The following is a 14160-nucleotide window of genomic DNA, read 5'->3' as shown; positions in this document are numbered from 1 at the left end:
TCTTATCTCTTTTCTTTCACAGTTGACCTAGCAAGCTTGACGGAGGACACAGGGAAGAAACGCATCATAAAATGCCCGTGGCAACGTCTTTTTCTGACACCGGTAAGTGGCTTTCATCAACTATGACAAAAGCATCTGTGTACTGCACATGGCAGACCCTGCGTGATCAATTAATGCAGCACAAGACAAAAAAATGTGTTTCAAATATAACGGCCACTGTCAAGAAAAGGTATTTATGTGACAATGCAGTCAACTCGATTGCCTTGAGAAGAGAGAGCATCAGCCACGAAGATGTCGAAAGAGCGCGAGTGATAGTGAAAGCTTTGTGGCTAATCCAGCACTCCAGACGTAGATCTCATCTCAGCAGTTCTAATGTGACTTAATGAGATGGCTAATAGTTCGCTCCAACTAAAGTCTTAAATTAGTCACGCCTCGGAGGATTTTTCTGGTGTCCGCCACTCGTGCATCGCCAGTTCACATCAATGGTTGACTTGCGCTTTAGAGGTTTTTATTCCATATGGGTCATGATCATTGACAGTGCTCACTTTAGCCCGCCGATAGCGACTTGTGGACTATCGCAAAAAAAAACATTACAGTCACAGTTCAAGTGGTTGAGTACTGCACATCGACCGACGTGCCGCCGCGACGTATAACTGCGGCCCTATATCAGGTTTTTAGACACGGTTTTAGAATTTATCGGACCACAAAAACATAGTGTGATTGTCAAGGAGGGCTACAAAGAAGAGGAAACAAACAAAAATAAGATTGTTGTAAATGGCTGATGTCCACGTTAGATCGACTAATCCAGCCTCGCTGTCATCCCAGATTATATTTGATGTGGTCATCCTTGTTCTTAACATGACATGGAGATTCCCCAATTTGAGGGCCGGAAAACCTAACCTTTTTATGGCAAGGAAGCATATTTGGTAAGGATACCCTTTTAGGATATTGAGAGCTAAATCTTGGAGTGCTACCAGTTAGCCAAAATCAACTTTATTGATAAATGACATTCATCTATGTAAAGACACTCGTGATGTAATGATTTTGCACACAAAAAAGCGTTTGTCAGGTTAAGTCAACCTAGAACGTTTAATAAACTATAGACAAGGAAGGAAGATAAGAGACTTAGATTCTTTTTTACTCGTGAGGAGAACGGACAGAGATGTGCTCAGTTACAATCTCCGACCCGCTCTGAGGCACACTCTCTCTCGAGCCCTCTCTTTTTACAGGGCGTTCCCAACAACAAACCGTTTCAGTCCTTATCTTGTGATAAGGCCACAGTTCCTGTTCTGCAGCTGCAAGAAGATATATATTTAGATAGGGACTAAATAGACTCAGTTTTAGAGTAGGCTAAGATTTACACTAGGAAGAGAGTAAAATATAGAATTGAAAAAAAAAAAGTGACTCAAGGTTTGAGGAACGCGCGACCTTCAGCTTGAAAGACTGCCACCCTATCACCTGAGCTATGCCGCTCCTACTGTTTGCTTATCTCCAAGAGACCAAAAGACATTGTTTGGTTAGGAAGATTCCAGCTGACATAAGTAATATACTAACACACAGCAGGAGCTGCATGGCCCAGGGAGTAGATTGGCTGTCTCCCAAGATGAAGGTTGCGAGTTCGTTCGTCCACCCTTGAGTGACTTTTATTTACCCCCCGCCCCAAAAAAAATCTTTATTTTTCTCTCTTCCAAGTGTAAATATGACTCCAAAATTGAGTCTATTCGAGTCAAATATACTCTACAGAATTTACTGTATACAACAATCCTAGGAAACCACAATGTTAATTCACCAGGTTGGTGATGACAAAGGTAGGCCTAATGATGAGATATATTATTATTCATCCATCCATAGTCTTATGATATGTTATTTCACTGAGTACTTGGTGCATTGTTTTGCTCTTTGCTCTCGCACTCCGCTTCACTTCGAGCGAGTTAAAATGTGTGAATTGTCCTCTCGCCAAGGGCTCAGTTTGGCATTACAAAAACAAACAGTTTTTCCAAGCCACAGTAAGTACTTATTACATTTCACAAGGCGTTCTTCATCTTATTTTTCGAGCAGGCTTGAAGAAGGAATTGTCGATTCGCCTGTTCTTCACCTCCACGTCCGTTTCTTCCCTCTAGCACAAAGACAAATGTCCTCAAATTCTCACTGTGCGTTGGCACGGCCGACAATGTTTGCCCGTCGCTGATGTCATCTCAGCGAAGGTTTATTGCTCATTTATGATTCTCCTCCTTTTGTACCGCCTCCTTTTGACCAATCCCTGTTATTCCAGCTCAGTGCCGCTCCTGTCACCCCCCCCCCCCAGTTACCCCCCCCCCCCCCGGGAAGCCTCCAGGAAAATTGCCCAGCCTCCTTTCCCTTCCCTCTCTTCTTCCTCCTCCCCGAGTAAGCATCACACTTCCTATTTTCTTCCCCCGGTCCCCTTTTTACGCGTCGCCCCCCCCCCCCCCTCCCTCTCCGGTCTACTCACGCACACAAGCCTGTCGTCTGCGTTCATTCATGCGGAGGAGAAGACGGCGCTCAAGTCAGGCGTAGCTCGCACACGTTCACGTCAAGAGCAGGTGGAGAGGGAGGAAAAGAGCCAGGAGCTGTTTGGCAGGAGGAGGCGGAGAGGGAGCGAGCACACACACACACACACACACACACACACACAATATCGGGAGTGTTGCCGCGTGTGTATGTGTGTGAGCGCTCTGTGGTAAGGTGTTGGGTCACCATGGCTGGCAGTCTGTTTGGAAGACTTTCCCTTGAGGAGGGGGACTCGGCCTTCTCCCTGGAGGGCCTGGAAATGAAAATAGGGGGCGAAGGTAAGAAAACGGTTGTCGATCTGCCGGGCGTGCGAGCGCAGTTAAATGCTTTGTGGCGTGTTAACCAATATGACCTGTGCAATTAATTTGTCATATATATATATATATATATAAGGTCATGTCAATGCAAGGAAGTGGCCAAGAGTCTGTTTGTACATCTTGGGTGACGATGACAAGTAGCGACAGATTGGGGCCCAGGGCAGCGTAGGCATGCACAGGAGCACAGGACAAGGGTAGCGACGGATGCATAAAGATGGCAAGAATGTCACACAGCATCGGCAGCGGGTAGCATTGCACACATTGATTGGCCGGCAATGGAGCGTGACAGAAAGTGGGAGAAAGTTAGGATGTTGCAGTGAGAAGTTGTTGACTTTGAGGTAACCTGATCTCATCCATGTACTGTTGAAACTGTGCGGGTAAACAAACAATGGCAAAAGGTTCTTAGTACTAATTCGGAAAGCCAGAATTAAACGTGTTCGTCCACTTTCGATGTTGATGAGAAAAAACGTTTTGGCAGACGTTTGATATCTGCAAAGTCAAAATCGATAGTTACGAGCTGTTAAGAATATTAACTGCTCGGCGCTGCTTATGTCATGTTCTCATGATTCATGTAATTTAGAGCCGTCAGAATTAATCGAGTAATCCATTATCAAATTAATTGACAACTATTTTAATAATCGAGTAATCCATTTTTCAATTTAAAAGTGTCCAAATCCTCAAATTTCATCATATCATCAGTTATTGTCGACTGATTTCTGTAGTCCTTCATGAAAGAAGACCGATTATCTTCTGTGTTTAATCAAAATAAAACATTTTCAAACATCTGTTTTTACTTAGGAAAACCAAACTGATAACAGTACATCAATCCCCTTTTATTTAATCACTATACAAATACGAAGTACGAAATAACCACCAATTACTCGTTAATCAGCGGTAATCAGGGGGAAAAATGCTTTTGTAATACACTTAAATAAAAAATTTCAATGAATCAGATTAGTTGATCAATCAATTGAATAATCGATTGATTAATCGATTCTAAAAATGTTCGATAGTGACAGCACTAATGTATCTTAAAGTGGTCATTTCAAAAACAGAAATGTTGAAATATTGTCATCATTGGACAGTGACGATGCAGTTTTTTGTTGTTGTGTCACCTTGAAATGCACACATTTGCCAGTACCACAGAGTTGCAAGTACCATAAACACGCCATTCATAATTGACAAAGTTCATTAATATTGCATCGTGTTCATACTGCACATTAATATCCTCTGTGTGTGTGTCCAGGTTTATTTATATACTGTGTGCTTACATAAATTGTCACCCGTGACCCTAAATTGTTAAAAAGCACATCTAAAACGGTCATGGTTGCCAAATTAAGTTTCGTCTCATGGCGTCCATTTAAATACGCGTAACGTTACATTGTTATAAGTGTACCGCATATGTCACACTGCGGACTGTGTTGCAACAAAAGCCCCTGAGTTGTAATGTGACTTGACAGTAGTGACAGCCATAATGAATCCCATTTTCCGGGAAAAAAAAGCGTCCGAGTTTGTGAGCGCGAGCACGTTGTACATTCATGATGGGTAACGAGCTTATTCATATGCCGTCTCATCAGACGCCGTGCCTTAACGCGTCTTTGTTTACAACCTCTAAATACTGTCACTCTATCTCTCTCACTCACACATAGGCAAATAATCCATACAATTGGGGCGGCCATTTTGCCGCTTGCTTTCGACTGAAGATGACATCACAAATGCTGAGAGATCAGGCATCGACCAATCACAGCTCACCTGTTTTCTGAAGCGGATCTGTGATTGGTTGTTACCTGAGACCTGAGCAACTGTGATGTCATTTTCACTCGACTGCAAATGACAAAATGGCTGCCTTCTGATATTGATAAAAACTGATTGATTATGCTGCTTAACTCATATTCCACTAACGCAATATTAACCAGAATACCGTATTTAGACTAGTGGGGCTGCTTAGAACATAATATTGTCAAGAAATATTGGGGGCAGGGGGAAGGCGACTTCCCCTTTAACTCATTCACTGCCATAAATTCATAAAAATAAAAAAAGATTTTGAAAAATTAGGGGCAAGAGACGATTCATTTTTTTAAAATTGTAATTAATCGCATGACTTCACTAGTTAACTCACGATTAATCACAAATTTTATATCTGTTCTAAATGTACATTCAAAAAAATTCTAGGTTTTCATACTATTGTAAACAAAAGTGTGTGTGTGGGGGGGGGTTTAACTAATAGAAATAGTTCAAATGAATTTTTTTACGTTATAGCAGTCAACGGCAGTGAATTATTATTATTTTTTAAATTATTAAAAGAAAGAAATTATAAAAAAATTCGGGCAGTCAGGCGATTTAAGTTTTTTGTTGTAATTATTTGCATGACTTCACTAGTTAACTCGTGATTGATCACAAATTTCATATCTGTTCTAAATGTCCAGTAAAAAATTCTAGGTTTTCATACCTTTGTTAACATCAAGATGAGGCTGATAGCAGCAAGAAAGGAGAGAAGTGATGAAAAGTGAGAACTGCGTAGTACGTATATTCAAGCGTAACCACAGCAAGCGGGTGCGACAACATCATTCCTACTGTTGTCTTTGTGCTCGACTTGTGAAAAGCCATTCGTTGTTGACGTCACCCAGATGGTATCAGCGCAAGCTGACGACCTGTTTTTGCCAATGGAAATACGTTAGTAGTGAGTCCAAAAGAAGAAAGAGAATGTTATTCCAACTTATTTCTAATGTAGGTGGATCTGGACAAAACTGATCACAAGCTCAAGTTCTTACAGGAGCTTGTTGACTCAATTATGCAAAATAGATGTTTTTGCATTCAAGCCTTGCGAGCACATCAGCACGGAACCTCTCACGCTCAGCATAATGGCCGATGAACGCCTCATTAAATCAGAAATGACTCACCAGGTGACTCAAGTCAATAAAATGTTTCGGCCTCTCTCTTGGACATCCGTCTTTAACAACCTGACGAGTTGATAGTAATGACGTTGATTTATTTGACAATTAGAAATCTCGGCCAAAGGCACTCGGCACCCCATCGTGGCTCTAAAAACCTCTTGAGAATGAGCTTTGCGCGCCTCCTCTCTGTGTCCTGTTGAAGAAAAGGATCTTTTTCTTCCGCGTGTTCGTTTTCTTTCGGGTTGTGAGAATGTCGGTTATCCGAATGCAGGCTGGAGATCGACGAACAGTCGCTTCGAAGCTTTTATTTCTACAGAATATTCCGGGCACAAGTGAGTTCCCAGACAATGGCGGCAGCCTCTCACTAGTGCGAGGATTTCAGAGCACTTACAACATTCTTATACTATCTTGAAGGGCGGTACCACAAAAACCCCACGCCCCCAGCCCACCCGGAGTTCACCAGACATGAGATCAGACTTTTACAAACATCATTCAATACACATTGACTTCAAACACAGACAAATAGTCTATTGTTGTGGAAATAGAGGAGGCCCCCCAGACAAACCGGCACGAGCAGAAATTGCGACAGCACTCACAAAGACACATCCACAGGTAAAAGTTCTACTGAGGAAATAAATAAAGAAGAAGACCCTCTTCAGTCCCTAAACGCCACCCCACAGCAACAGGACAACCTTCACTAAATGCTTTGTAAGAGATTCATGCTCTGCACCCCCCGCCGTGCTCTAAGCACAAACAATAACCGGCTCGATTGTCCAGCGGCCTCCGTGACATTGACTTTAATTGTAGCTCTCTTCGGAGGGCACAACAGCCATTTTTGTAATTTGCTGTGCTTGTAATTGCGCGCCCGTCTTTGTTGACAAGCGATGCCAGAGGCCATCACACTGTATTATTATTATTATTAGCGATCTGAATGGCACGTCCACTTGAATCTTGAATCTGTGGGACGGCGTGGATCAGCGGAGGAGCGGTCGTCTCACGACCCAGAGGTTGTGGGTTTCGATCCCGCGCCATTATGACCGCGTCCAAGTATCCTTGAGTCAGATACTGAAAGAGGAATAAAATTATTTTGTCCTCTTTGCGTGTTCCAAAAATGAAGATAGATTTAATGTAAGAAAAATACACCTTTGCAAAAATGATTTTTAATCAGTCAGAGATCTCTGGACAGATAACAGCCTCTAATTCATCACTTAAACAGGTGGGATTCAGAGCGTCAAATGTACTCTTCTGCGTGTACAATAGCTTCTTATAGTTAAAAGACCTTCTCTCTTTCATTTGTAGACAAAACATACTCTCTGGTACTTTTCCGTGAGCGATGGCGAAAACAGAGTCAGGTGTGGGTGTTCAAAACAGATTCTGTTCTCAAGGACCAAATGTGTTTTCGCACAAAACGCTGAGAAGGAACTTTTTTAGACTAAATAGTATGTCCCAGTTTAAAGTCAGATTATACCGAAATCAACACCACTTGCTCTGCACAGGACACAAAACATTTTGACAAGTTTAATATAAAGAATTAAAATGTTAATAATGTGTAACAATGGTTAATATATGAAATGAAGTATTAAAAATGTTACAATATCTATCAATACTGAGCCCCCAGTTGCTCCTGATGCTGCGTCATCAGGAGCTAAGTGAGTAGTAGAATGTAAAGCGCTTTTTTATCTTTCCTTCGGAGGGTGTAATTCAAGTTAATGAAGCATGTGTTTATTGGCAAATTTACTTCTCAACCTGTTTGAAGCTGTATCAGTTGGGTGTTTTAGTTTTTTTTGGGGGGGGGACTAAAATGATTGAACTAAAGCAGTGCCTTGAGTGACCGTACGTACGTTTTTGCTTTGACTTGCGAGCAAACATTCGAGATATGAGTGCTGAACGTTGACGCTCACAAGCAGCAGTTTGGCTAATAAATGAACAATTCTTAACAAAGAACAATATAAAACACGTGACAAAAAAAAGTGTTGTTGGGTTTTTGGGGGAAACTTCAATGTATTCGTGGCATATCCATTCATTTCAATTGAATTTCGATCACTGTACTGTATATGGTCATTAACAAAGCATGGTACACTACAGATTCAAAGAAAGGAGGCCTTTGACGCTACATGAGTTCCTCCCCTGAAATCCTAATGTCCCCACAAAACAAGGATTTGGACAGGAAAGGGTAAATAATGTAGTGCAATCACTCCTCTCGTCCCTTTTCGTCTGCGCTGATAAATGAACAAGAGAAGGTCGACGTGGATCTTGTAATGATCTCTGTGAGTAATCGTACGCCAGACACGCTCCGTGCTGTATTATTTTTACGCCTCGATTTCTCCGCGACTTCCAACCAACGATGATATCACAAATGCATGTCCTTGCTCTCTGTTTTGTTCACATTCAGCCGCCAAATTACCCCACGATTGCTGGGCTTATCATAATAAAACAAGACAAAAAGCTAGTATGGTAAGAGTTATGGACGCTGTCACATTTGTGCAGCATAAGCAGACAAAAAGCGGCAAAAGAAAAGAGTCTGATGTGATTAAAGAGAATCAGGCAGGGCTTGTAGGATGAGCCCGTTGCTCTGATGTGCTCTGCCAGGTGCAAAACTGGCAGACTGTTGTCATCGGAGGCCAAACATAAAGAAAAGACTTCACTGCAGAAGACTCATGCAATTAGGAACTCAATTTACTTTGAAATTATCCTGCGAGAGGGCGGAAGGACTGCGTAATGAACGAGCAAGGTCGTCGGCTTCTGTCGCTGTTGTGAGCCTGTCTGGCTTCCGTCTCGTCTTGAGGCGAAGCCCAGATGTGACTTGTGTCCTTATTTTGGCTTTGAAGGGCCCCCCGCTCAACATGTGGCGCAGAACGCCGTCGTCAAGATGCGGGGACGTGACGTGAAATGAAGCGTGCGTCGCGATCGACATTGCTTGAAATCGCTCAGTCGCACAATGTAAATTGCTCTTAAATGAAATGTCAATCACCTCATAAGAATCGTGACGGGCAGAAATAATCTTCTTAGTTAGATGAAAGGATTGCGATGGCTTCTGAATCGCTGTCAGTTGTTAGTTTTTGATTGCCAATCAACAAAAAAAAGTAAAAGTGACAGCTTGTTTGTTTTTATTCTAACAAAGAATAGTAGTAGTTTATTATTGTTGGTTTGACTGCCTTATAACTGATTAGGAAGCTATTCAATCACATTTTTATTTGTTGGTATTAGATCAAAAACAAATAGCAAAAATAATCAGTTACTTTTTTCATTTTGGGATTTTCAATTGCCACCGTAAAATAAAAACTAATGATTTGTGGATTCTGCCGCACGCAACAACCCTGCATTCTGTTTACCTCGGGCTTTCCAGTTGCGTTTTCTAGTTACACAGTATGTAAATGAGGTGCTTTGACGTGACAGGCTCGGCAAACAAAGAATAATGGGATAAACTGTGAAGCTGTAAAATGTATGTTGCTCTCGCATATTTGGTTCTCAGTCTCCAACCAGGACTAATGTGTCATCGTCAGACGAGGTCGCTGGGAGGTTAAGGCGACGCACTGCTAATCCATTGTGCTCTGCACGCTCGGGTTCAAATCCCATCCTCTACCCGCTTTTACTACATTTGACGACTCGAATATCTGATAATCGATTCGAGCCACTGACAGTCGCATTAGTGGTTCTTTATCAAGATAAATGTTGACACAGCTTTGTATTATACTGACTGCTTCTCATACCCAGCTCTGTGATTTGTTTAGCATCGACGTGCCAGTCTTTATCGCATCCTGTATTCCCATTTGGACCAAGTCAGCTTGTAAAATGAAGTTGTTTGGTGTAGAGTTTGTGCTTTGGCAGTATTTTTCAGCTTCGCAGTTATTTGTAGACTCTCTTGCAACAATTGTCACAACCGTTAAATGTAGGTTTGTTTTTCTTTTAACAAAAGGAGAGCAGACACAATGACAGTAAAGCAAAGAGCTATATATTGGAGACCTCTTCATAATAAATGTATGAGCCAAATAAAACAATAAAAATACCTACAGCTTACTAGTTCATGTTGAACAATATAAAAGTTAGCCCAGCAGCTAAAAATGCTAGCTAAGTCATGTAGCGATTTTGCTAGCAAACCTCATCTGTTCACTTTCCGCTAGTATGTAGTTACAAATATTCAGAACTGGTCAAAACTTTGCCCTTCAAAGTCACACAAAAATGTAATACATTTGCTTTAACTTTAGCTTTATGATTTGTGGTTTAGATTTGTGCCGTCTAGCCAGTAGCAATAAGCGTTGTCATCTTCTTTAGCTAGCAAATTAGCTGTGACTCAATCAACTGCACCTTCCGTTGTTTACTGTCTTGTGCTATTCTCAGTGTTGTAAATAGCAAACACCTCCATCAAAAAAGTTTATACAGCTTATTAGAAGCCTAGCTTAGGCTGCTAAGTAACACCGCCTTGTTATTGTTAGTGTTGTTTTCTAGTCTATAACGCTCATTCTTCAGAATTCTTCCTTAATATGAAACATTTGAGAGAGAGAAAAAGTTATTTTCTTGTGTGTCTTGTGTGCAGTCATGCATCATCAGGCTTTGGACACGCTAAGTGACAGCATCAGCTCTACACCCGCCAACGACTTGGACCTCATCTTCCTCAAAGGCATCATGGAGAGCCCAGTGGTGAGAACAAAATCATAAGAACTCTCAACAACTTGTTGCGCCGTTGTTCCAAAGTTGCCATTTAAGCAGTCGTGTCATTGCTAATATTTTGGAGTAAAAGGGGAAAGGCAGCGATGTTTGCAGTTTTATTCACGCCCGTCATTCTAATGAGCTGCCGGAACAAAAGGTTAAAAGGCCGCCAGAGAGCAGATTAGTTCTCCTTGACGCGAGATGCAAGGTAATTTCTAATTAGGAGAGAGCCCTCCAGTGAGCAGCAGACAACATTTGGCTCTAAAAAATAAGTTTTGTCACTAAACGTTGATCAATAAGATCCTTCATTTTTCATTGACATGAAATTTTCCATGTATTTATGAAGCAGTTTTTGAAGGCTGCATGATTTATACAGTACTCTTGATCTGATTACATGATGTTCTCTTGGATAGAGAATAAAAAGTTGAATTTGGATGTCAGTGTGAATGAAGCGTTTCAAAAATGTAACTAGCGCAATGGCAACATTTCTCGCGGTTCTGACACGTTGCCCTGCCCGAAAACTTCCCTCGTACAAGTGGACTTCCTGCTTTGAAGTTGACATGAAAATGAAATTTAGCAGTTATGATGTAAAGCCGTTCTTGCCTTACGGATCAAAACTTGCCCTTCCAAGTCACACAAAAATGTAATACATTTGCTTGTAGTTCCTCTTTTTGAAGTATCTGTAGAAAAATTGAATAGACGCTTGCAGTGGCAGGAGTTCTTCTCGGTGATTGTTCCCGTATTCTGTAGCTTTACTTGCCAAGAGCAACAACGTGGGGAAAAAAACAAGAAGTAACATGTGCTGCGGTATTGCAAATGCATTCAAGGGAATACATGTTAGTTTATAAAAAGTCTTTTTGTTTTTGTTTTGTGGTTTAGTTTTTTGGTTTTTGTTTAGTTTTTGGGTTGTGGTTTGTTTTTTTGTTTGTTTTTTGAAGGGTTTTGTTTTTTTTGTTTAGTTCTTTGGTTGTTGTTTTTTGGTTTGTGGTTTGTTTTTATTTTTAGGTTTGTGGTTTAGTTTTTTGTTTTTTGTTTGTTTGTTTTGTTGTTGTTTTTTTTGGTTTGTGGTTTTGTTTTTTGTTTGTTTGTTTTGTTGTGGTTTGTTTTTTGAAGGGTTTTGTTTTTTTTGGTTTGTTTTTTGGTGGTTTTGTTTTTGTTTAGTTTTTTGGTTTGTGGTTTTGTGTTTTTCATTTGGTTTGTGTGTGTTTGTGTTTTTTTTTATTTGTTTGGGGCACCAAACCTGCCCCTTCTTGACCCATTTTTATTTTGTAGTTGACTGAACAGTAGATAGGAAACGAGAGAGGGACTAACCTGCACGGCTCGGGAATCGAACCGGGTGCTCCGGGGTCGGCTGCTCCGAGGACAAGCCGATAATACATGGTGCGGGTGCTCAACGTAGTGAGCTAACCACCGCCCTATAATGTCTTCTTAATTAATCATGTTGCCAGTGTTTATTTCTAACACTGACTAACAAGCTGTTGTTGTCTCAATCCAGAAAAATGGCATTTTATCCTGGAGGAAATGTAGAGATGAACTAATCGAATCTCCTCAGGCACGCTATGAGTGAAGAAGGCTCGCGGATTGATGCAGGATATTTTTTTTTTCTTCCTGGGGGTTCCAGGACGCTCTTGACTCTTAGTAGTGGATCCATAAACACTTAACAAGCTGTTGCGTGCTGAGCGAGGAAGATCACGTGACCAGATGGATACAAAAAGCGATTCTCCCGCTAGATGGCTTTGGTGAATTGCATCGATTGCGCCGCGCTCGCAATAGAATGAGGCAATCAGCCCCCGTCTGTAACCATGTACGGAATCACATCAGCGATTGGCGGCATAATAAGCTCAGCATCAGCATGAAATGTCACAAGGACAGCAGGCTGACAGTTTAAACTCACCGACTGAGTCGAGTGCAAGCAAGACTTGGACACTTTTCACTTTTTTTTTTTTCCAATGTTTTCCCGAACAAGCTCAATTTGTAAAACAATACAATACAATAATCGGTTATTTTATGACAGCTTGACATTTAGCTGGAAGCGCTACAGCAGAAACCAGGATGTCGAGCTTTATGAGTCTGCAGGGCATTGTATTGTGCGATCCGTTCACCCGCGGATGGAACAAATTGGAGATAAAATCGGAGATCATGGACTGAGAAGCAATCCCGTGTCGATGATGTCATGACGCCATGAAATGTCATTCATAACACTAGTGTTATTCGCCTTGAAAAAGTAACGTAGTTAATAGTTACTAATTACTTGCTTAAAAAGTAACTTTGCGATAGTTACTTTACTGATTTTAAATAGATAATAGTAATAGTTAGATTACAAATTACTTTAATAGACACACACACCCTCCGCCAACAGTCTTTTTAGACTAACATAAATATAATATATATAATATAAATATTTATTAAATCCAAAATAATGGCAGTCTTTTTGACTTTACATATTTAACTATTAATGTTGTAATGGAAAAACTCGTGGACCTGCTGCTGTCACACAGCCTGGTGGGACTTTTCCCTTTAAGCATGAATGCATACTGCACTGTGATCCATATATTTTATGGAATTTTTTTTTTTTTTTACATAATGTTAGCTAGGAAACACTCTGTCGAATATTTTTGTTTTTAGCCGACACAAACTCAAAATAGTGACTTTATATCCATCTTTGAAAACGATGATCTTTCTCCGCTGTTTATGCAGTGCGGTTTGAACGCTGATAACATGATGTCACTTCCTTAGACGGGAATGTGAAGTGGAAGTCTCCCACAAAGCCTGTTCAAGCTGTAAATAATTGTAGAAGTCTCACATATTGATTCAGCAGTTGCTCTTCCAAAAACTTTTGTGGCATAATTGAAAAAGGACAGATTACAATAAATAATGTACAAGCCACGTTATCCAAGTAATTTAAGGTTGTATTAATACTGTAAACAATTCCTTCGAGATTCTGCAGTTTGCATAAATCAAAGTATCCATGCCCGCATGTTGTCCAAGAGCCACAGGCTGACAGATTGCTCCAGCAGGTCAACAGTGAATTCTGCCAAAACAAGCTCGCTTTGATTCACCGTTGATGACTAAGGATTGTCCTACTACATGCATGGAAATAATAATATCGCTAGATTGTCATTAACATCTAATAAAGCATATATAAATTATACACTCAGTTGCAGTGTTTATTGATTTAGAGAGAAAAAAAAAGCACACTCATGAAGATCCATAACTTGCAAAGGGTGAGATAATAAGTCATCGTTTGCTGCTGACCCTGGATCAGAAATATAGCAACCATATGTCCTTGAGTGTAGAGGAGGAGAAAGTGAAAAATGAATGGTTGCCCGAAATATTAATGTTTCGTAGAGCATACAGAAAAATGTACAAGGCACTAGTTTGTGCTGAGCGTTTGATACTGCTATCGGTCATTGTTGGTTTGGTTTCACTGTAATTAAATCCCAACCAACAGTTCAGCAAAAGACTGGAAAATATACTGTGCACACGGACAAGATTCACCTCGTGTGCCATCTGCTTTCTTCCCATCGATTCCAAGGCTCACGAGCACTTTGAGGAGCCCAAGCTGGAGGCGGTGAGGGAAAACAACATGGAGCTGGTCCAGGACATCCTCAAGGAGCTCGGCCCGCTGACGCGCAGGAGCCAAACAGCCGACGAGCTGGTCCGCATCCTGAAGGAGCCTCACTTTCAGGTCTCCAAATCTAAATAAGGCCTAGAGCAGAGTTCATGCTTAACGGCGCATGCTGCGTCCGTCGATATGATTGATCCGGAGCTCC

General features: G+C 41.1%; 1 protein-coding gene across 3 annotated transcripts in view; it reads left to right on the top strand.

Moving 5' to 3' along the window:
- The window catches only part of mpp2b (MAGUK p55 scaffold protein 2b), a 29894-nt gene that overhangs the window by 5342 nt on the left and 10392 nt on the right, over window positions 1–14160 (top strand). For 2 of the 3 annotated variants that reach the window (XR_013289122.1, XM_077549900.1), the window contains exons 1-3: window positions 2527–2807; window positions 10275–10378; window positions 13923–14075. Coding sequence is in view for 1 of the 3 variants with exons in the window: in XM_077549900.1 (XP_077406026.1) it covers window positions 2717–2807; window positions 10275–10378; window positions 13923–14075 (348 nt within the window). In the remaining 2 variants the exon portion in view is untranslated. Of the gene's footprint in view, window positions 1–22; window positions 103–2526; window positions 2808–10274; window positions 10379–13922; window positions 14076–14160 lie in introns of those variants that run through there. The other variant, XR_013289123.1, reaches the window with a different exon arrangement.

Source organism: Vanacampus margaritifer, chromosome 18, assembly GCF_051991255.1.
Source record: "Vanacampus margaritifer isolate UIUO_Vmar chromosome 18, RoL_Vmar_1.0, whole genome shotgun sequence".
NCBI classification, from domain to species: domain Eukaryota; kingdom Metazoa; phylum Chordata; class Actinopteri; order Syngnathiformes; family Syngnathidae; genus Vanacampus; species Vanacampus margaritifer.
This window is presented reverse-complemented; position numbering and strand designations above follow the sequence as displayed.